This window comes from Apostichopus japonicus, chromosome 20 (genome assembly GCF_037975245.1).
Source record: "Apostichopus japonicus isolate 1M-3 chromosome 20, ASM3797524v1, whole genome shotgun sequence".
In the NCBI taxonomy this organism is placed as follows: Eukaryota; Metazoa; Echinodermata; class Holothuroidea; order Aspidochirotida; family Stichopodidae; genus Apostichopus; species Apostichopus japonicus.
In genome coordinates, this window is record NC_092580.1 from 25454660 (window position 1) to 25479166 (window position 24507).

At 34.2% G+C, this 24507-nt stretch overlaps 3 protein-coding genes and 1 long non-coding RNA gene across 6 annotated transcripts; 3 read left to right on the forward strand and 1 right to left on the reverse strand.

The window, feature by feature from the left end:
* Nucleotides 1-195: 195 nt before the first annotated feature.
* LOC139961414 (uncharacterized) lies at nucleotides 196-10973 on the reverse strand. The gene is made up of 17 exons (XM_071960556.1): nucleotides 10835-10973; nucleotides 9859-9966; nucleotides 8550-8601; nucleotides 7409-7693; nucleotides 6610-6933; nucleotides 6082-6399; nucleotides 5647-5742; nucleotides 5207-5234; nucleotides 4917-4960; nucleotides 4402-4587; nucleotides 3911-4021; nucleotides 3495-3676; nucleotides 3088-3207; nucleotides 2842-2953; nucleotides 2491-2587; nucleotides 2005-2107; nucleotides 196-1600 (listed from the first exon to the last, which is right to left on the reverse strand). Exons 3-17 carry the CDS (start codon nucleotides 8599-8601, stop codon nucleotides 1526-1528), a joined length of 2133 nt encoding a protein of 710 aa, XP_071816657.1. The 5' UTR covers nucleotides 9859-9966; nucleotides 10835-10973; the 3' UTR covers nucleotides 196-1525.
* A 761-nt stretch (nucleotides 10974-11734) lies between these two features.
* LOC139961277 (uncharacterized) lies at nucleotides 11735-17127 on the forward strand. Of its 3 annotated transcripts, none has more exons than XM_071960371.1 (10): nucleotides 11735-11870; nucleotides 12146-12271; nucleotides 12752-13069; nucleotides 13624-14262; nucleotides 14872-15207; nucleotides 15499-15624; nucleotides 15895-16034; nucleotides 16268-16321; nucleotides 16853-16906; nucleotides 17035-17127. In XM_071960371.1, exons 2-10 carry the CDS (start codon nucleotides 12223-12225, stop codon nucleotides 17110-17112), a joined length of 1794 nt encoding a protein of 597 aa, XP_071816472.1. In that variant the 5' UTR covers nucleotides 11735-11870; nucleotides 12146-12222; the 3' UTR covers nucleotides 17113-17127. The 3 variants fall into 3 exon arrangements, with proteins under 3 accessions (XP_071816472.1, XP_071816473.1, XP_071816474.1); XM_071960372.1 differs by having other exon boundaries at nucleotides 11782-11885; XM_071960373.1 differs by lacking the exon at nucleotides 11735-11870 and adding an exon at nucleotides 11897-11915.
* A 418-nt stretch (nucleotides 17128-17545) lies between these two features.
* LOC139961278 (uncharacterized) lies at nucleotides 17546-19352 on the forward strand. The gene is made up of 5 exons (XR_011790799.1): nucleotides 17546-17589; nucleotides 17800-17853; nucleotides 18310-18363; nucleotides 19101-19154; nucleotides 19297-19352. It is a non-coding gene; the product is annotated as an uncharacterized lncRNA (long non-coding RNA).
* A 1044-nt stretch (nucleotides 19353-20396) lies between these two features.
* Nucleotides 20397-24451, forward strand: LOC139961359 (uncharacterized). Its single transcript, XM_071960504.1, has 10 exons — nucleotides 20397-20446; nucleotides 20755-20814; nucleotides 21308-21355; nucleotides 21684-21740; nucleotides 22408-22461; nucleotides 22697-22753; nucleotides 22892-22945; nucleotides 23191-23244; nucleotides 23821-23874; nucleotides 24353-24451. The coding sequence occupies exons 1-10, from the start codon at nucleotides 20417-20419 to the stop codon at nucleotides 24449-24451; spliced, it is 567 nt and encodes a 188-aa protein (XP_071816605.1). The 5' UTR covers nucleotides 20397-20416.
* Nucleotides 24452-24507: the final 56 nt, after the last annotated feature.

Genomic DNA, 24507 nt, shown 5'->3' on the forward strand with positions numbered 1-24507 from the left:
TTATGTACCTGAGAGCCCTTGTTGGGGTCCAGGCAGAGGAAGGGAGGGGCGATTCTCGAAACTTAATATTGTTTAGATATTACATATTCACCTATAGCGAGTTCAAACCACTAAAAATACATTTGAAATGCGGAAATTTATTTTCTCTAGAATGTATTTCATAGTGTTCTCGTTAGTACACAGCCGGCATGACCCCCGAAAGATGTAGCGTCGTTAGGTATTTCTTTGTAACTCGTATAGATTTTTAAACACAAAAACACCAGTCAGAAAATAAGAATTACGGTTCCCGCTGAATATGATCTTGTGTCTGACTCGGCATGGACTGAGGACTGACCTCGTGCATAAAGCAATAAGTAAGATGCTACCTGCCAGCATTCAGGGGGTGTCCTATGACAAAATGGAATACATTTAAATCATATTTAGCTTAATGACAGAGAAGAATAAAAGAACAAAAATATGCTAATTTTTTGTTATCAGAAAATTCCAGCCAGATTTATAGCACCGTAAACCAGCAGAGAAAGCATCTAAGTATAACATAAACTGAAGCTTTTATTTTACTACAAATTTAATATTTGGCGAAAATGGTTACCAATAAATCAACCATTGAAAAAATGTGAACTAATTACAACAGAATCTTTCCTTAAGGTATTACCATCTGATAAAAGCCATTTGTTATGATCTCTACCGCCTATACAGCTAACACATGCATCATGCGTAATTTCATAGTCTTTCCACGCTGAACTGGTAACTTTATCTTCATATCGAACTACTAATTTGAGTTTTTGGTTTCATTTTCTTGTAGCTTGATGAAGAACATAAATAACAGCACGTGTTTACATTTTTTTACATTAAAAAGAGAGTTGGTAGCACACGGAAAAGAGCGTTTAATGGATCAAAAATACACGTATAAGCTAATATAACCCAAGATAGGATACTTATATGATGATTTACAGACATGTACTCAGTACTTAGTCTATGCAAGTTCTCTGAGTTCTTTGGCTCACGTTCGAAAAAAAAAATTAACAGAAAAAAAAAAAATTTTTGATATCAATATCTTAACATTGAACAACTGCTGGCGGGCAATTAGACACATTATGTTGGTGCGTGGTTCAAAAATGGCTTCATCGACGGCTGGTGGTGTTTTGGTCATGAACACTAGAGATAATTGCAAGTTAGTATATTTAAAGAAAGTAAACTCAATCGAATTAACTCCATAGAATTAACTAATAAACAGGTCAATGGCTAAGCTGCGAAGTATTACTAATAAGGTACAAAGTCTGATTTTAAAATTTCAAATATTAATCTCACTTTATAGCGACTTTTGCCATAACCATATATTAATAAAACCGATGCAGGTGAAAACTACAAATATATTTACTGCAGGGATGTGGACATTTATAATAAGGGCTGAGCTGTTTGAATGCAAAGCATTATTCGGTATGGCTATTTTCATTCTGATCAACTATCAAGAGCATACTATATACACTAAAGGAAATTGTAACTGTTGAACTTGTCATCCGTTGAATTAAAAGTTCACTTCGTTGTAGTCGTTTGGTTCTAACACGATGTAACTTGTATCTGCTGGTTGCGTCATATCTACCTGAGAATGCAACGTGTAGAGGACGTAGTTATATAATGTTCTTGAAAGGAAATATTGTCAAAGACCAAAACAATCGAGAACGATGGAACTGATACTCATCGTTGCAATTATTAAATTCCCCTGAAAAAAATTAATCAACCACTTAAGAAATTCCTAAATCTAAGAATAAGTATACCATTTTTCAAAAGGCGTACTTGGTCAACGGTGACTTTGAAAATGGAGCAACATTACAGATTTTTTTGTTTCAAATATTGTTCTTATTTCTATTAAAACAAATCAATATGTATTACATTTCAAATAATCTCAGATTTGCTAAGACGATTGACTCAATACTAAAGTGGAGTAGTGATGAAACTGTTAGTCAATGACAGTTTGTTTTTCTGTAAATTAGTTTTCATTAATACCTTTGCAATACCCTCATATAGTTCCTCGATTTTGTTGCGGACCTTCATGATGGTCGGTCTCTGTCGAGAGTTCTTGTGCCATGTAGAAAGCATCAGGTTGTATCTGAAAATAGAACGTTATTGTAAGTAATACATATTTAACTTGAATGGAACTTATTGCTAAGTTCTGAATGTGTTTAAGCTACGTAGTTTCAGAGATTAAAAAGTAATAGACCACATATGCGATATGATGTTTTTTTCAGCGATGGGGACTATTACGAAATAGCAATGGAGTTACAACCTTTGTTACCTTTATGTGTGTCTTCTTACTTACATACAACATATACTAGAGTTTCATCGTATCGTGCAGATTGTACAACGCAACTTCCAATACATCGGATAAGCATCACAAAGCTTAAACTCGCAAATAATGCAAGCATTTGTTAAATTACACCAGTGCTCAATGCTATAAATATGGATTTATGAAAATAAGTATTTTGTTCATACATGGCTCCAGGACAACAGTCTGGTTGTTCCAAGCATTTCAATTGCCTAATGTGTCCTTCTATTTCCTTGGCGGTATTCGTGTGGTATGGAGCTTCTCCTACGAAATAAAAAAAAAAGGCTAGTTATTTTCAGCACAATTATATGTGTCACCAACTGGCCATGCCAGACTTAACAGTAAATTTTGCTGAAATGTGTTCTACAACTTAAATTTTACATTGATAAAGTGTGTCTACAACTATAACTTACAACCCCCACCCTAAAAATCAAGAAAGTGAAGTATATGAATCAGCAACTGTATTCTCTTGAACGTCATTTCCAATTAATATGAAATTGGTAGTTTGAAATAATTACCGAATGAAAATATTTCCCAGAGAAGTATCCCGAAGGACCAAATGTCAGACGAGATGCCGTACTCGCTCAGAAAAATTGTTTCGGGAGGCAACCACGCTATGGGTGGATTTTTCTGGAAAGCGATAAAGAATAATCAGTTTTACAAAGGATATGTCGCACTTCATTTTAAAATAATATTATGCTTCAAAACATGTCATGACTCTGCAATTGTTACAACTTAGATACATCGAGATTAGAATGACTCACACTTTCTGTCAGGTTGGTGATTCTATCCTCACTAAGATCAATCGGGAAAAAGTCGAAGAGTTTTGGCCTCATCTTATCCCCCAAAAGGACTTTTCTAGCGGCCAGTGCAGGATGACAAAACTGTGAACAGAACAAAGTACCCTGGTTGTTGCAGAATTAACATCGTAGTACTTTGCGATTTCCGCTTCACAACCAGAGGAAGAGGAAAATTCCTTTTCTAAATAAGCATGTTTGAAATAGGCAATATTTACATTAGCATGTAACTTATATTGCTCCCAGGAGTTGAAATGTGCACACATTTAATACAATTTTCATTATATATAGTTCCTTGCTTCAACGTTACATTACTGCCCTAGCCCCAGTGTTATACACTGCCATAGTTTCAATGTAAAAGTATTTTCAGCTACCTGATTACAATGCAGGAAAGCTAGGGCATCTGCAATTTCCTTGGAAAACACAATGGGATGTTGCAAACCGCTGTCATTGCCTTTATCGGTGCTATTCAATTCTCTTTGTGGCTGATAGCTTGTTTGCAGTAAATCTCGCAAGTTTCCATTCGCGATATATTCTTGATAGATAAAGTAAGGCACTGTTGGAAGAGGTAAGAATCATTTTTTAACTGAGTAAACACCTTCGAAATTTGCTTCTTGAATAGTCATATTTGAGAAAATAGTGTGATATATTGTCTGGAGATCAATTAACATTTATTAAAATATAATACGTTTTAAAGTTTTTTTTAAAGTATCATACAGTACATGTTCTTAAATATATCCTTAATTGGGATTTAAATTGATTCCAGTGGTTTGAAATTGCATTAACTTACCTTCATCCAGGGAGGACCCAATATAGTTCACGATGTTTTGGTGGATTTCAAGTTGACGTAGAGCAGATGCGAGCTTTAAAAAGTTATAACCGTCTTTCATTTTTGCCTTTTCTGTCAAATGAATTAGTTAATTATTTTTAATCGACTAAATCTCTAATTCAACAGTGTTTAATTAAAGAGAAGGATAAATTAGTTAAGGCAAACCTTCTTTAAACTTAATGAATACCATTATCAATTGTTCTCTAAACCATGTTCGTTCAAAGTTTATCTTCAAACAGCTGCTTTTTCTAACATTAATTTTATGTGATATATATGATATTTATTTTATGTTGCACTTACGAATTCTTTCGTTGCATGTTGATCTTTGATATTTTATATGAAGTGACTTAATTTACTTAATTTATGCTTATAGAAACAAAAGGAATGCATGTCTAATTCACATCATGTAACGTAAACAATGTAAATAAAATTTGCAGTCTACATTTTGTTACCTGAGACTGTCTTAGCGACGATAAATTCATTTTCTGGATGATCCTTACGACTCGCTTTCCAATAAGAAAAAACACTACCAGCGGGAAATAGCGAAATTAGTTCCACGGAGAGTCTAAAACTTGCTGTCTCCGTTTCTTCAATCTTTGATTCTTTTTTGGGTGCAACGGACGGATTTTTTGGGGTTGCTGATGGTGGCGAGATGAAAAGGTAACACGGTTGCTTCACAAAACTTGAAATGTATTATATCATGATTCCATGCAATACTAGAGTGACAAATATAATTTTCCGTTCAAGATAATCTAAAGGAATGATTTCAAGTTCTACACAACATCTATAACTGTTTACGAACATCAATTATGAAGTAAGCATATAAAACAAAAGTGATATTAGCTAATAACACCTCGGTGGTAATGCGTTGTACTTTACATGACAACTATATAGACAACATATCTAAAACAATATTAAGATATATGAGATGGAATTATTTCATGTTAAGAGAAGCATAGCTACAAACCTTCGGGGTGATCCTTGTTGCTAAGCGTTTTGGTCTTCACTGTGCTAGACGGCAAAAACGACACAATGTTACAGAACATTTAAAACTAACTTTTATTAATTTTAAATGATAAAATGCGACTGATGGTTTATTCAATTTAAGAACTTGTACACTGCCTCGAAAGATAAATAATAGTTCATGACGTTTTACGTAACATGATTTGTTCTTCTTTAGGACACAATGATACTTATTTTGTTAAAATTTGAAGTTTGTTACAAACTCACAATAATAAGTTATAAAATTTGCCCTACCATGCATAAAACGCAGTCGCCACGGTATCTGTAAACATACGAGTAAAAAATACATGAATACGCATGATGAGAATGTTTCAACAGCGTATGTGAAATATTTTTGAGTTGTAACGTTTAATAGCAGGAGTGAGCAAGAGAATGTAAGTTATATATCTCGCTCTCTGTATCTTTTTTTATCGTGCACTATTTACTAGTCCGTAATAAGATAGACGTTTTATAATATGTTACTTTGTCGTGATAAAGAATGTCCTGACTAGTGCATCATATATGTGTCAAAAGTAAATATGACGTAATACACCTTTCCCAACTCTTCCGTCCAACGTCGCCAGTCATCATTCATCTGTCCATTATTTACGGTCAACTGGATACGAAATTGGTATTTTGATTTATCAGTTAGCAATAGGAAATCTAATATTCTGTGTTAAAAGAATAAATAGTACCTTGTTTTCGTTTCTTGTACACGAAACATGCAAGAAGGCACGTTACGCAAAGGAATAAAGTAGCCAGCCCGACAAACATTATTATAGTGGTGGTGTCTGTGAAATAAAAATTTGAGATAACGGTAAGTTCGAAATGGGGATATACTCTTTACATCACAAACAGTGAATTACATAACCTTAGATGTAACGTCAGGGCCAGCGACTCTTAATTTGTTCACGAAAGTTTTAGTTAGCTGTTGATAACAATTAGCTTTCCGGATACCAAATAATGAAAATGAAATGAGATAACAATCTTTCATATATTCTCTTCATGCTTTAATTTTCACTGCCTGGATGGGATAAATCATCCATATACCAATTGGAATTAAAAACATGAGGCAAATCGAGAGGTCACGTAATAATTACACTGGATATTATGATGTGTTTTCGACTCACCATTAATCTTAATATCCAGTGTAGCGTGTTGCATCAAGGAGGAAGAAGATAGATTGCTTGAACAGGAAATGTGGATTCTTCCCTTTACTGTAACATTCAGGTGACTTTCGTAATCCAGTAATATCGGGTTATGAACATTAGGCTTGTTTAATGTCCCAGTATCGATATATTGGTCGATGCTTCCAGACTTCCAAAGCAATCTAGCTTCTGGCCGAGAACCAAACGCCACACATTTGAGAACGACCACTTCTCCGTGATATGTCATTATCTCTCCAGAAACGTTGATATTGTTTATTTGGATTTTTACGTCTGGTATTGCTGTAACGAGAAAACTTCATTATAAATATAATTGGAATGTTCGTCGGGGAAAACGTAAACAATGAGTACATTTTAGCTGCGGTTCTTAAGTTATACAATAAGTGCAACATGACAACTATCACATGCATAATTACAATCAATGGTGATACCAACTATCATTACTTCTAATCTCCTAGTTACATAGAATATGCACTAGTTTAACCAATTTACCATATATAGGAAGTTTGTTTCCTGCAACAATAGTATCATCGTTCTCGCCAGAGTAATTTCTTTCACATTTCATGAATATTTCAATTGCATTCTCTGGGAATTCCATAGCGTATGTGATCGATCCAGTATCGGTGCGGAACGTTCGATTAGAAACGTCACTTAAACCGTCTTCGTGTACATATCTTGTCATGGTTGAAAGTTCCACAATTTCGCTTTTCTTGCAGTTTTTCTTTTGAGTACATGAAATCGTGTACATTGTTCCAGTCGTTATAAAGCTCAGGGCCTCTATGTCTTTGCCATTCAGGGAAAACTTGGATTGGCAATCTGAAATTGATTAGGGGAAATTCTGTTTCAATGATTTATTAATTAAGATCTTTAGATCAAGATATGACAAGAGAAACTCTCATTATGCCGTTTTTTACACCTCATATCTTGCAGTTTATGTAAGAGATTGTCAAATTTACAACATAACGTGAAAGTTGCTTTGAGCATAGAATGTCAAGTTAGGGAATGAAAGAAAATCATTTCTATACGGTACTGTATATAATTACAATACAATGCATTTCTTCTCTGGTCTATATATTTAACTGTAATTTTACATTGTTAACACATTTTATTAAATTGTAATATAACGATAACTTGACTTGGTTACATCTAAACTATCAACGTGGAAACATTGCGTAATATATGGTTTTCTTAATTTGTTTCTTAATAATAATTTTTTCCTAATAGTTTTCGGTCAGAATATTGTATGTTAATCATGTGCCTTAAAATATTAAGATATCTTTGTAGGTCATACCATCTAATTCAAGAAAATGTTCTTTAAGTACTATTCGATTCACAAGACAAGCGTATGTGCCTTCATTTTGTTGCTGAAACTCATCAATCAGTAACTCTGTCACCGATGAGTTCACTGATTTAACGATGACATTTTCAGTTCCGGGTTGAGTGTCTTTTGAGATCAGTGTCTTATTCTTAAACTTCCAAACAGGCGAATTATTGTCCAATGAGGTGCTGTGACAGTTCAACTTTATCGAATCTCCTTTGGTTACGAGTTCACTTTGCGACTCTGAACAGACAGAAACTGAAAAACGTGGAAGAAAGGTTTGTTAATATTTGCAATATATTACTTTGCTTCTTTATTTTGTATGCATAGAAAGCATACCCAAAGTAATTATTTTCCAGCTCTCTCGTTTCGATGCAGTCATTTGGGTTGATTATTCTATGAGCGGTAAATAATGTTTTATTAACATAAGGTATTGTCTTCTGCCGTTACACGAGGTAATACAAAAGGCTATATATAGGCAGGTTGCATGTATTAGTAAGGTTACCAGAGATAAAACAAGGAATGTAAAACTACCAGACAATACTCTGTAGTTAATGTGTAAAGTAAAACGTGTGACCAATTAACGTAAGCACTGTAAAATGGCCACATCAGAAAGATGTTTTCGAATCCAATTTCATTACCAGTGCCTAGTTGGTGAATGAGAAAGGACCAAATGTGAACGAAATGTTTTCTTTGTTACATTATGAGCATTATTTACATTAGCCCTTACACGTAAATTATCTAATAATTGGGATTCAAAGACGCTGATATTAATGACTTGGGATTGTAGTTCAAAAAATACTATTGACGATCATTTGATACCTTTTCATATCTCAGGTTTTCAAGGTCAGTCAGTTTAAGATTGTTAATATTGGAATATGCCTATCGTTTCGGATACTAATGCTTTTATTATATTAAGATATTGGAGATAACTCTATTTGATGTAAAGAATTCAGTCAGTTGGATTCACGGGATGACCACATGAATTTAACCTTAAGAAAGATATAATAAAATGATCACTTTGTTTTCCACTGATAAAAGATATGTTCTCCAACGATCACGTCGTCGGTGAAGGAAGGCCCCTTTTGTTGTAATCAATATCTTAATATATTACCTGTGCCGATCGCGGTGAGCAGGAAAACATTGTGCAGTAAGGCCATGTTCATCTGTTAAACAAAAAGAAGAAGATAGGAATACAAGAAAACACATCCTGCTTGAATAGACTAACATTTTGTAACTGATGAACAAGAAAAGAGTAACTTGAGCAGACATAACCAGCTTGCTGCTTAGGCCTAGTTTAATCCGCAGTTAAGTATACTCCAATGTACCATGCCTATGGCACAAATGATTGATAATCATATTTAGGTTAAGTAATGTTTCCTACAACATGACATAAGCTAGGTTTACTATACTTAGTAGTTGCGAGGAAGGGTAAAATTACTATAATCAACCGACTTGCATTGATACACAGCGAAGCTTTAGTAGTATTCTGATATTTTCAGCTTAAACTTGAATTTGGTATTGAATGGCGTTTATACTGCATCCATTCCGACGCGTGGTAAAGAGTTACTGGCTGGGCACGATTTGGGGAGATCTTTATAACGTTCGATGAAATTAATTTAATTCAGATGTGTTCGAACTGAAACGTTTTAAAAAGTGCTGCAATATATGTATTCCACTAAACTCGAAATGGCCTTCCTTCCTATACCTATTTCTCCTAAGATTTTATAACAAATTAGTAACGATATAAACTATAATTACACAGAAACATACGCTTAACTGTGGATACCACGAGCCATGTAGTAGCATTGAACGCTTCAACAAAACTTACTACAATGTAGGCAAGTGATTGGAACATAATTATGTTCCCTAATGTGCAATAAAAATGATATCTTGGTCGTAGGACATTGCTTAACCCTGATGAGTAGTTATTGTTTTCTAATCTATGAATGATCTAACTGACATTTAACTGACAAAAAAAAAAACACTCTAAAATCGATTTTTCTGTCGGGGAGTCTTGATCAATCCCAAATACAAACTCTTTGTAGTTGATTAAGAAAACTTAGATCGACATCGATACCCACAAATGTCATATATGTAAAACTTTTAAGTGAATGATCAAATGACCTGAAAAGAAAGAAAATGCAAATCGTAGTAGTCAGTAGGTCAACATATTTTCTGGATGATCATGTAATAATGCTTGCAAAACACTTGAGAGTTAAATATATGCCTGGGAGTATGGCGTTGTTCCTTATCATTCGGAAAATATATGCCATAACTATATTTAATGTACACGTATTAAGTCAGTTGGATTCACAGGATGACCACATGATTTCTACCTTATCAATTTAATAACAAAATGGCCACTTTTTTTCCACTTATAAAGAATGATCTAACTGACTTATTACTGAAAAAAAACTTACCTTGAAATTGATCTTACTGTCATTGAGTCTTGACCGGTCTCAAACACGAACTCTTTGTAAATGATCAAGGAACCTTATATAGAACTTTTAAGTGAATGATCAAATGACCTGAAAAGAAAGAAAGTACACATTGAAATAGTCAGTAGGTCAAATTGTTTCTTTATGCTAATTTTATAATGCTTGCAAACACATAAGGGTTAACTTTGCGTGGGAGTATGGCGTTGTTCCTTATCATTAATATTCGTATGCCGAGGTGGAATTTTTCAAGACAGGAAAGGAGGCGGAGGTTTTTATTATATTAAGATATTGGGATGACTATATTTGATATAAATAAATCCAAATAAAAGAAAATAAAAAAAACTGTTAACAAACTGCTTATCAACTTAATAGCCTGTGTAAAAAAATGTGTAAAAATAAGTGGGCCAGACTTTTCGATCCTAGCAGGAACTTCTTCAGAGGCTGAATGACAAGTAACAATTAACAGAAGGGACAAATAAACGCCAAGAATGCAGACAGGTTAATAAGCAGGGGGAACACAAACGAGAGATATGTAGGTGGTTTAGTAGACAAGGGATGGAGAGAAGAAAGTAACCAACAAGGGGAAGAAGAGAGGTAGGAGATAAAGTGTAGAGGGACTAAGAAAGAATTGAGGGAAGAGGGTAGGGAATAAACTAGAGAAGGTTAAAAACGGAAAAGTGTGGAGACGAAAGGTGGAAGATAGCTAATAGAAGAGGTGTGACAGAGAGGAAAATAAGGGGAGACGGAGGGGTGGGGAGCACAAGAAAGGTAAGTCATGTCTTTTCTGAATGTTGACCCCCTAAGGTTGAATGGTGCGAAGGCGTTATATTAATTTAGGCAGTTGGATTCACGGGATGACCACATGGATTCTACCTGGAGAATAATATAATAAAATGACTACGTTGTTTTTTTACTGATAAAGAATGTTCTTACTGACTTATAACTGACAAACACTTACCTTGAAATCGATCTTACTGTCATTGAGTCTTGACCGATTTTAAATATGAACTCTTTGTATATGATCCAGGAAGGTTACATCGACATCGATACCCAAAAAATATATAATATATGAACAACGTTTATGAGAATGATCAAATGATTGTCCTGCGAGACACTGAAAGGGAAGAAAGTGCCCATTGTAAAAGTCAGTATGTAAACAGTCTCTTTAAGTGAAGCTTTAACTACTAGCAGAACCGACGATACGTTATCCAATTTCCTTGTTACATAAAATGGCTCAATTTGATCACATAACACGTACAAATATTCGGTTAATCGAAAAGTTCGGATAATCGCATTTTCATCAATGAACTCATTTCGACTTTAACGCACTCATGTAATGCAATACTATGCCTTCTAAATGACTGTACATATTATCTTCCATGTTTATGAATTGATTAATTGACAATTGCATTTAGAAGTAAACACATAAATTATTTGACCGAGAGGTTTTGGGGGAGAGGGTGGGGTATTACATGCGTACTTGTACCACTCTGACCACAATTTCAGTAGTCTATATATATTTCCGCTGTCTATGCCTCTTTTTATACAATAGTACAGTAAACACTAGTGTACATCATAGTCTCGATATACTTCGTTATCTCTTTAAGCGAGCTGATAAGAACGTTGCAATTTGTGACAAGAACAACTAAAGGTTTTTTTTATGTTCAATACAATGCTACTCAAGAGGTTCGTAAATCAGTAAAATTCCTGCCAGGTTCATGTACGCAATACAAACAGTAATTAAATTGGTTTGACTTTCGGTTTGAAGGCACCATGTCTGTTGTACAATATATGTCTGTGATATTATCTGATGTATACGTTCTCCGTGCTTGCAGAAGGTCGAAGTCCATACTGGTTCAATGCATGTGCACTTGTAAGAAGTGTAATGATAACTATATTTGTATAAAACGAACCAGTGTAGGTTTGATAATGTGTTTGCACTGTGAAACACGCATCAAGGGGTTCTGCTGTCGGACACAAATTGCCTGTTTCGGGTGTGTACGATAATGGTTTGTTTTGAGTTCTTCCTATTAATTCGTGTAAGATTATCGTCTATCATTTTGTTCCTTTTAATTAAGCTAATATTAGTAGATATTTAAGATTTGCCTACGGCTATCGTAGAGTATAAACTTGTTTGATACATTACAACTGTTAAGATACATAATGATAATTAAGGTAAAGTGGTGTTGCTGTGATCATTGTAACGGGGTTATTAGAGATGTGTTTTTTTCTCCTGACATATTGAAAGTTTTACTTCGATTCATTTCAGAACTGCTGGCTTTATTCTTAACAATCCTCTTTGCTTCCAATACAACTTAAATTGAAGATCATTACAAAAGAAAAGACATGTCGCCTCTCATAATCGTGGCATCTATTCTTATGATTGCTGTTGCAGGTAAAATCTTACATACTTAATTTGCTCGTTTGTATGATGACGATATCGAATAAGTTAATTAATACTTACACAAGGGGACACATAATAACTAAAATAAATTTTCGTATGCAAAATTTTCAAGTATGTAACCCCCCACCACCCACACCACCCCCCAGTCCCCAATCCCAACACACACAACACTACACTTACCTACAAGACATGTATGGGTGCCATAGTTTTTAAAAAAAATAGGGAAGAATTTTATTCATTCGTTTCCATATAACAAGAATAAAATCAAAGGCTGTTTTTTTGAGTTACTGCATGGTTTCGACTTGTTCAGAGGGTTTTGGAATATTGAGCTAGAATTTTTATTTTGGAAGCATTTAATGACCCACTGTGTCTTACATTACGACGTTGATATCAGATCAGATAGATTTAAAAGTATGTATCAATACATTATTTGATATTGATCGTTTAAGTTTCGCGTCATTTATTAAACAGGTTCATCGATCAGTGATGCAGTTGTGTGTAATGACACAAAATACATTGTTTACGACCATGAGGAAATCATTTCATGTAGTTATGACAGAAAATTCTATACAGTAAGATGGCAAAAAGACAACAGTACAGACACGATCCTCAGAATAGACGGCACGGACAAAAGCGGCAGTGGATTTTCATCAGGAAAATATGACATCAAAGACGATGGCTCGATGGTTATACCAAGAGTCGAGTTTAGTCATGAAGGACTTTACACTATATCTGTTCTACGAGCTGACGGTCATTTGCTTAGGGACAGTATAATGGTTCGGGTTTCAGGTAAATATAGTTAAGTTTATGTACATAGGTCTTGGTAGAGTCAATGTATCCCTATTGTACATGTTGAACTGATATTTGTTCTTTCATATGCACGTACTTCATTACATACCATTCTTATTTTATCTTCTTCCTCTATTCCGGCTTCTCTTGTTTTGGTTTTATGTTATTCTGTAACATGTTGTTCGATATGATAGATGGAGGACTCAAACGTGCGTGAAGAACTGGGGCGTTACCATTTTACACCTGGGAAAGACCGTAGTGTACATTACATAAGAATATGCCTTGTTTGTGCAGTGCAACCCCAAAAGCCAAACATTCTTCAACATTTGTTTAAATAATTACGAAATATATTTCAATCATGCATCTCATTACCCTATATTGTAACGTCCCCTTCTTTAGACTCCTTCACTCAACAACATAACATACTTCCCCTCCACCCTCCCCCATTTCTCTAATGCGCAAATAGTAGACCCTGGTATAGAATGTATGAACCCTGACTCTTCATTTTTACATTGTGCAGTGGTACATATGCTTTATTCTTTTTGTCACTACAGTACCATTAAAGGATTTGACCATACACGACTGTTTCGTTAGTGATCATGAATTATGTAAGAAAATATCGGAAGGGGAATCTTCTTTGGTATGTAGCGCCCAAAATACCAAACCTCCAGTAGAAATATCATGGCGTTCACTAAATGAAAGCAGCATGCCAACAGATAATGGCATAAAAGATGACACTTACAAGTTCAACGACACAGTGCCGCTGTACTCCACAATATCTACTCTTAAATATGACACAATGTTATTTTCATTGGAATATTTTACCTGTATAGCAACTGGTATCGCTGTTAGAGATGTATCCAGTGCATCAACAATAGTAAAAGGCCATCATCAGTATGACAATCGCACTAGCAGTGTGACTTACTTGTTAAAAGGCGAATCGTTACCATTGTCATGTCCACGTCCAAATTATCCCTTTGGACTATTAAGTGCTACATTTTCAAATCAATCTTCAACCATAATAATGGAGTGGGGGTTACACATCCAACCACGATGCCCGAGTCTGTGGAATTGTGAGTTCTCTGGGAATGACTTAGTGTCGATAGTTGTGCCTACCTATAACATTTCACTCGAATGCGTATCCAGCTCAGGTGTCATGACTACCACGGATGTGATACATGTATCTACTATAGGTGAGTAGAATGTTTGTTACGGTTTTTGTTTTTATTAAAAACGAATTTAATAATTAGACATTTCGGAGACGTGCATCCAAATGCATGTTGATTTCGTCGACCTTGAAATGATTTACTTTTTTTTCACACACAAAGACAATTTTTTTGTGTGTTGTGCATTACCTATCTTGACTTAAACGTGTTTATTCAAATACCAAATTGCAAATGCACTCTTATCAAAAGTTGTCCATTAATATAATCATGTCTTTGAAATAGTCTGACGAAACCACCACCTCATGTGATTAAAAATGGACAATAAGTTCATTGGTATAACTACTACCTTTTACTTATAAAGGGAGAATATAATTTACGTCCTCTGTCAATTGCATGAGTTGTTTTGAACATGTGACACTATGTTAAGTTTGAGTTACAAAGTTGGATATAAAATTGATAATTGATAATTTTGAAAAATAAAAGTAAAAATTGTTATGAAGGTAGTTACATTAAGTGCCTTGTTACATATGGAACAATGTTCAACAATGTAAATAGATGTTCTTTCAATTGCTGCTTCACAGGCTTATATATTTTCGTTTGCTCCTATTATTACTTTTTCTGTACTTTTCACTTCAGATAATTCATGGAAATCTGTTGTTAGCATTGATGGTTGCGGTACTGTGGATCAAATGTGCGAACGTACAACAGGTCTTATTGGCAATATTTCTTGTTCACTACTGAACACTAAACCAGACATCCAATTAACTTTTGCACAGAGTGAAAGTCCAAGGGTTACCATTAGCAGAGAGTGGCACTACACAGATGAGAATCATTCCACAAATACTTTTGACAATTATGTAATATCTGAGTATCATATAAGTCAATGTGATGAAGTCATAGAACTTACTTGTTCTCCAGCTTCCGTAGAGATTGCCAAGTTCCAGAATACAGCTGTTATTTATCTGAAACCAGGTAAACGTATAATAAAATGTTTCTTAATCACCATTGCCAACTTGCTCCGTGACAGTACGGCATCTTAATTTAAGAAAAAAAACTTCATAAATAAGATGTTCATGGAGTATTATATTTCTCAGTCTTAAAGTAAATAACAATGTCCAATTCAATTAAGTACAGCAATATTCATTGGGTTTGTTTACATGAAGGTGAGTTGTATTCTTGGTGTGTGCTTTAAAAGTATCATAAACACATGCTTTAAAGACAATAGAAACGTTCCTTATTATGTATTCTTTCCTACGGTTTCAGACGCAAGTGAATGTCAAGTGCCCAAGAACGGATCTTCAAAGGCTGTTACAGCTGTTGTAATAGTTATCATTGTGTGTGTGCTCATGATTTCCGTTTTGGCTGCAACATTCTTTATCAAGCGAAGAGGTATATATATGAAAAAGTTACTATATATATATGTCAATATGCCCCCCGTTTGAAATATCGCATGTTTTAAAAGCATGGACGCCAATTTACCGAATTCTTAATTTAATACCGAATTTGTTTTTTCCGTCCTTGAGAGCTTGCCGGAGAGCACAACTGATTAACTTTGATTGTATATACTAAATTTGATTTTCATGTATGTGGCAGAACTCGTTGTTTATACTAGATTAAACATCCAGTTCAAAAAATGTCTTATTTGCGTTTTCTTCAAAGGCCGTTCGAAAAGAGAACCTGGCAGTAGTGGGATGAATATGTCCCATATAGAATCACAAGACACAGACACGGCAGATCCGAAACAAAATGAGTCAACCAATACGGATCACGAAAAGGAACCACTGTTACAGGGGCCGCTGGTACGATTGTTTTCGAATTTTGTAACTTGAAGCTAGATAATTTAGGGTCATATTGCATCTAAGATTGTATGTTAAGTATTATGATTACGTACGTATTTTCAAACACATCTAACTTTGTATTTAGAAATTCCATGTAATGTATTTTCAAACACTTATTGGAATAATTCCTACTGTAAATATATTGGCTTTCATTTAGCAGTTCGTCCTCAATTTCATTCATACTTTAATTACAGCTAGAATTCGACAACCTTTTCAAGCCCTTTTACGAAAAAATAATTGCTGGCAAGGTAGAAGCTCTTTGTATTTTTCGAATTCATTTTCTTTTCTTTTTCGTTTTCTTTCTTTATTTTTTTCTTTCTATATTTTACCATTGGAGCAAGTTTGAGTAATTTATGATCTATCTTTCAGTACCTTATATTATTTGCAACACATTGCCAGCATTTTGCCGTCAACCATTCAGGGTTGTAACAAGGGCAGAATCCCTGATTTTAAACTGTAGAAACTACTTATATGTATCGTCTTCTTGAACTTTGCTTAATTGATAAGTTCTGATATAGTGTTGTTCAGAGTTATAATTAAGTATACTTATCATACTTTCTTCATTTATATCAACTAATAAAAAAGTTCAGTACTTCAGGTAGCAAATCTACTCATCTTTTTTCAAGTTTTTGAATTAAAGAATAGACTATTAAATATATTTTTCTGATCATTAGTCTTCTAAGGAAGAAGAAAGCATTTTACAGATAATATTCATATTCAAATATTCCTGTCTTCATTTTCTTTTCGTTGTTATATTTATATTAACCTTGGCTCTCTAGGCAACAGACGAAGAGTTTCAACGTCTATTGATAGAATTCAAAGATTTGCACAAGGTTAGTTTACAACAAATGTTATTGCCACACTGAAACTAACATGTTAGCATTAAATTGACAATTACATTATTAAAAATGCGTTCATTGATGTTATTGTCTAATAAATTTAAAATATTATTTTCGAATAGGATACCGAGGTCAGAGAGTTTCTAGGGAAAAGTATATCAAATTTGAATCCTTCCAAAGAGGTAGGTAAAAAATTATAAAGTGAGTCATATTCTAGTTTCTGCTATCCATAGTTTCACTATTACATAATATATTGTCCATCACTTAAAACTTGACATCAAGTTACTACATAACTGTATTGTTATACATTGACTCTACTTCCACTGCTCAATAAATATCATTGTGTAAAGGCTGATAGAGTGAGACAAAGAGGTTAACAAAGAATTCCAGTATATTCATGAACGTTAGTACGCGATTAAAAACATTGAGAAGGTACTGCAGAGTTGATAACGTTCATTTTCAGACTGATTTGTCTTGATCGTTGAAAAACCGATTAAGTGCGCACTATGAAAACAAACCATAACCTTCATTCCCCTTTCTGGTTTTTAAAGTTAGATTAACCAAAATGACATATTTTGAGGAACAAAATCAATATTTAGCAAATATAACTTCAAATATTTTCTTTCTTCTATCAGGAGCTACTTGCTATTGCTAACTTCTTCTCGACCAGTAAATGGGTAAGAAATCATATCATTTGAAGAAATTATTTGATTGCCTTCTCAATTCATGCTGTACATTCCCCTTTAACAATGTAACTAAGCTTTATCAAATCATAAGCAATTGTTACTTCCATGTACATTGTTCAACTATATTTGTTCAAGTTTTGAAAATCATATATGATTTTGTTCCATTAGTATTGTAGTTTTTATCATATATGATTTCTTCAGATTTCCCATGAGGGGCTCGTTGCAGTGCTGCGGACTGTGCTGGAAATGAAACAGGTACTTATCATATGACTATAACTTTCCGTATAGTACATTTATGTTACCCTCTTTGAAAGGTTGCCAAATATTAATAGGTTTGTGTAAGCACTCAAAACTCAAGGGAAAAGTGAAAAATACAATAATGGTGCATGCTTGTTCTTTCCTTTTTCAAAAACTCAAAACAAACAAATAAACATACGTCCGTCGTTGCAATGGGTTATCTGTTTTTTCGTATTTTTTCATTGCTGCATATTTGTTTTCTGTTTGACCATGGCACTGGAAGGTAGGTCAAACGACGAATCCTACGTTAAGTGGATGTAAAATGGAATTGGGCCACTAACGAGTCACCTATTCTGTGTATTCCTAACTTTATATGATTCCTTAAGTAAACCAGGCTGCTAGCATTCGACAATTCGAGTATTCATTTCATTATAACTGAAAGTAATATTTTGTCCTTTTTGAATTATGTAACAGATACAATCTAAAGTCGGTCTGGATATCGTCATGGAATTGTTTAACAAAGAGAAGGTAAGATTCTACATGAACATTACTCTAGCACACTATTGTATCCACCGTGTTAAGTTTTTTTTTAAACGTTTTCTGAAGAAAGATCCCATTTATGTCAATCGCAAGCTTGTGGTCCAAAACACTGGGATATGTAGCATCCATGACTTCTAATGTTTAAAGTATAGAACTTGAAAAACAGTTGGCAGGATGTATATTATTTTAAGATGCTTCTTAAAGAAATCAGTTTATCAACATTTATATGCACCGTTTTTATCAAATATGTCTACACCCACTTTTAACATGGCGAATAGATGACCGAATGCTCCACAATCACAACTGAATCTACATTGCATTATGTAGCTTAACTTGAACTACCTATTATCAAAGTAAAGACTTAACACAATGAAGTTTGCAAGATTCAAGTCTTACTCCCACGATGGAAAGAATTCCATGGACAATTACGCAATGAATATGCGAAGTTATACACATGTGGCTTAGCTTGCCAATTTCGTAGGTCTGATTAACATTTCAGTCATATTTTTGTTAGCGATTACATATAAATGGTTATACGGCATATTATGTACATGCTCTTTACTTCGACATTGCTAAACCAATTATCAAGTAAACTATATTTGTTTTAAATAAATTGGTAATCCAAAATGTTTCGTATTGACACAGAGAAAGGAGCTGGATTCCTTTTCGAAAGGCGAACATTTCAAAGAATTTGTATGATAGGGCAATACCCCTTTTCTTTCCAGATTGATTCAAATGATTTCATAGATATAACCAAGATTCCAATGGAACAGAACAAGGTAAGATATAAATCATGGTCAAAATGGAAAACAAAAACGTAAACTTCGTTAAACTTCCTGTAAAATTAGAGGTTTTGTATTTTGCTAGAGGTGAAAAGTAAAAGGGAACACACCTTTAAAGTTTTATCCGTATTTCTCTCAGATAAAAGCTGAAGACGTGCTAAAAAGATTGAGAGTTGCAACTACTGAAAACAAGGTAAGTGTAACCTCCCAAGTGCACTTAGAGGTCCGCATTGCGTTTATCTTGATTGTTACATTCATTTACACATCAGCAATTTAGCGTTTGATGAAAGAAAAATTGTTTACTAGGCGAACCAAATTAACGTGTAATTAATATTTTTGTAAAAATTGACAATTTATTGTCCCAAACAATTATACAAGAAAACCACACCTTTTCTATTCATATTTCGAATCAACAACTCATATCATGTTTATCCCGGTATAGGCTTATTCTACTAGATGTAGCAGAGCAATGAATTTAAGCAACTTGTCTTTACACGGTAACGATAACTGCCAATCAAAACCTACAGAAAGAAGAAAAATTAGCTTTTAATAAATCATACAAATGTTCATTGTGCTCATTGAAGCTTTCGTTAACACAACGAGCTAGCTAGCCTAATGCGGCAAATTATGGGCATGTTATTTGCAGCCTGTAATATATTATTAGTGCATCACTAACGAGTAACTTTAATTGGTGTATTAGATGTTCTTAAAACGAATATTTCAAGGCAAATACAAAGCGTAAACATACAATATATAATAGTTAGGCTTACGCTATATTCATACGGCATTAGGCTTTCGATATAATCTACGATATGTAATTTCGCTATCGTGTTGTTCAAATTGAACCATCAGTGCCCATATCACGACACGTCCGTTCTAGTCATTGCCGACTTTGAACTTGGATTTCCGTAAACTGCACGATTATTTCACACGTGTTGCGCAGTACTGAGGCAACCCGACGTGACAATGATGCATGAAATGCATATGTAATAGATATAACGTTTATTCTTTTTGCCAGCTTTTATAAGATTCGAGAATCTTTTTTCGCGCAAACTATGTTTGGTATGTGTTTGGAGTAGCGTAAGGATCACAATTAATGGTATGCAGGCGCCACTTTGGGGTAATACTTAAACGCAGTATGCCCCTTTAAGCCGATGCACTTACCTTACTGAGTCGTGAAATGTTGGAAGGGTAATATGAAAAGTGACTAATACCTACCCGATCCATATTCACAGGTTCCACAAGCCACCACAGCGGAAATGTTAACGAAATACTATGTTCTTGATTTGGTAAGTTTCTCTATACCAATCCCATCTCATCCATTGTGAGCACGACGAAATACTTCAAATTTTACAATTTCTGTTTATAGTAAGGACATACGAAGTCCTTTGCAACGTCACCATATTTACCCAGATTCATCGTAGGTGAACGCTGTAGCGTTATCCTTTATCATTCTGTCAGTTTATTTAAATTAATTTGAATACAATTTAAGACTTATTAGAAGTATATATAGCTGTTTCATTGCATACGAGAATTTTATTTAAAGGAGAACTGCAGTAAAATTGGGTTCTTATTTTTTACTTTCTTTTTTCTACAGCTAACTACAAAAGACCTTGACAAAAGTATTCATATGGGCTTCTCTAAACCGAAAGATAAAGTAATATGTGTAAAAAAATTTTTTTGATTGACTAAAACTACAAGCTTATGTGATTTAAATTAATTTTCTGTCTGAGCATGGAAGGTATATTATGTTATACTGGTGTATGCAAGCTTTTCGAAAAAAGCACACAATGTAAATCGAAGTAGTGATTTTGAGCGTTAAATAAGTTCACACAATTCCAGCCGGGAAAGTCTTAACTTTTACAATACTGCACATGCATCACAGAAACCATTTGCATCACTCACCACGCAAATAATCCCCAGCAGTGATGATGTTGTTATACAAATGTATACGCCTTGCTATAATTTCATTCAATGTAACATGATCACTGTTTTTTCTTATAACAATATATAATTAATGCATAACTATGATTTGTTAACAGGTTGTTCCCTTGTAACTTCAAACTTTTGCATTGCATCAGTTGTTTACACTTTTATTCTACTTCGTACGCAGGCCATTCTTATTTGAGATACTTTTTCTTCCTCTCTAGATTCCTTTTTTATACATTCTACTAGTGATAGAGGAATTATACAGTGAGGTAAGAAGAATTGTGTTAGTAAGCAGAAGGCATGTGCGTGGAGATGAGGTAGATATTCACCTCAGACATAATTACCGTATGTCGACAACTGTATGAGAGTTAATATTGGTATGAGGTTTCTCCCTCACATAGCAATATCCTAAGGGGCAATACGAAAGAACGAGACAAATTTCGCTGTATCGTAGAGCCTCTATTTGCCAAGTTATTGAATAACTACAAAAGTCACTCTTATGTTTGTTCACTTCATTTCCTCGTGTAAATATATTGGTAAGTGTCAGTTAAATTTAACATTTTATCACATATTGTCTAATTCTGTGTTACTTTACAGTCTGAAAACAGAGAGAAGTTGATTGAACTTGTTAATGCTATAGTGCGTAAATTAAAGGTATTAATACATCATATTCTCATTTACTATACGAAGCATATGACACTGACCTGTATTTGTAGGTTATATATGTGTCATATTGGCTGTTTGTCAATAAAGTGACACTCAATATCGCCGTACTTGTATATTTGTATGAATCAACCTCATTACTATTGTTAGAATGATATATTTTAATTTCTTCACATACCTCTAATTGTGTATCTATTCCATTTTTTTGACGCACGTCTATAATGACCACGCCATTGGAAGACCTTGTGTGATAATGATTATCATAGTTCGTGTTTCTTTTGTTATGTATCTTGTCAATCGCTGAAAATTCAAAAGCAATGTTTCGTTTCCTTATTAAATAGACTAAATGCAATGACACAGTTTCTTATTAGTTAAATGCATTTAAGTTATGAATGGATCGAGTATTTGCCATTTATTTGTGTTTACCAATGAAATGTAAACGCCCTAAACTTATATTAAGAAGGACAACATGTCGTAATGTACGATAAACTGTAATGAAATATCAAAAGTGAAATAAGGTGTTTTAAAACGACTGTTATTGCACATTTCAGGTTTATTTTTATGTTCAGGTATAAAACTATATTGTAGTGGATAAAGGTGACTGAAACAATTTCTTGTCAGGTTTCTTTTATCGATTTTGTTCTTGTAATGTGCTTAGTCTGATCTGGAGTACAGTGGAGAAGAGCTTTCTGAGCCTAAATATTTGGAAGAGGTAATTTGTTTATTTGATATTCATTAATTTATCATCCAAAGCGGTTAATACACTTTTCAACGATGCAAGGTAGTTCTCATAGATGTACAATATTGGTTGATTTTTTCCGGATATGACTAATGTTTAACTTGTTATACAGTAACATATAGTTGCATTTGTTAAACGTTTTACATAACGTACCTTTTGTTACGCTTCAAAAATAATTTCAAATAAAAATCATTGTTTATCATTTTAGATGGACATCAGAAAAGCAATTTCTTCAGCCATCATTTTCATTGTTGACGGTCAGATGGTAAGAGTCTTTTTATTCCATCAAACTTATATCTGCTTAAGATTTCTTCAATTGCTCAATGCTGGTGAAATGGTAGGAGGGCATCATTACAACTGAGAAAGATTTCGTAGTGAATAATAACCGATGTCTTTATTGCAGCTTGATGTAGATACCTTGATGGATATTTTACGAAAAAATCCCCTGAAGGAAAAGGTGAGATACAAATCCGTCTTTATGAACTCATTTAATAATGATGAGCATCAATAAATATTGAAATAAAGCAAATTAATTCTCATTCGTATTCATTCTAAAGTCCCACCTTGATGTATTCATAGTCAATCGAATGTACTCTATGAGACCAAAGTTGTCTCTTACCGTCACTACAATGTTCTCAGAGTTTGCAAAATTATTCTATTTTATACCCCGTTACTCTCTGTTTTTGTTAACGTTGTTCTTAGGTCCAAGGAACGCTTCTGACAACTGTACTCTTAGGTCTACTAGAAAAGGAGAAGGTAAGCATGTTGTATCCCCCTATAATGCACGGGGAGATGAGATATTATACTACATCCCACATCAGAAAGGTGAGGATGCGTGTGTGAGTGTGTGTGTTCGGGGTGTGTGCGCCTGTGCGTGCGAGCCAAAGAATGTGTTGCGAACTTCTCTTAGACTGTAATTCCGAGCAAGTTTAAACTTGGTAGGTAAGTGCCTGACCATGTAAAATCGAGTCTGCGTTATTTATAACGTCATAAGTGAAAGTACAGAGGTCAAATGTCGAGAAAGATGAGACAAGATGAGATTTTAGTGTTTAGGGTCGGGTCACAGGTCAAATGAGGTCAAAGGTCACATTTATTTAAATTATGAGAAAGTTTGTCAGAAACTCCTCCTTCACCGTAAGTCCGTTCAAGTTCATTATTTGCGAACAAGTGGCATACCTTTGAGCAAAATTGGAATGCCAAGAGTAAAGTTTTGAAGGAGATGATATCTGCCATAGATTACACTCTTGTTTGCTGTTTACAAGCGGTGTTTTCATTCTTTAAAACTGCGGTTGAAAAATTCATAACTTGTCACATTTGATGCTAACTTTGCAGATTGTGCTATACCGATACATTTCGGAGCTAAATACTTCTCATGGGGCACATCAGGTTAGTCAAACCACCAAAACAGTTTCTTTAAAGTACCCAAACAACTATTTTTTCCTTGTAAAATTGTTATCAGTTTGTTAATATATGAGTAAAAATCTCGTTCCGTGAATAACAATATAAGGAGTGTCGAAACATTATACAAACCATATTATTTGCGTCGAGCGTGGATCTTGCCTTGCCTATGTAGGTGTCCCGTCATGTTAATCAGTTAGAGGTAAACATTATTGTTAGCAACATTTTAATGTGGTAGTCACATAAAATATATTCCATGATAAACTATGAGACTATTGCGGTGATGGTTGATACTTCATTTTTACCGTTGTATGAAAAATAGTATATTTTTCATTTAGCCTGATTAGCCCGCTTTGATCTCATATTGGTTTCTAACAAGAGCTGATGGTTACACAGGTTATATAAAAAACGAAACACTGGTTAACCCAATACCAAAATCTTATTTTCTTAATTTCTTTACCCACAGATCTCTGCATCTGATTTTGTTCAATTTTTATTAGCTCCCCTCCATGGTGAAAAGGTAAAATACTATTCTTTATTACATGTGATTGCTACCAACATTTAATATGATGTATCACTTTAAATGATCGGCAGTCAGGCATTAATTTAAGCTATTTGCTA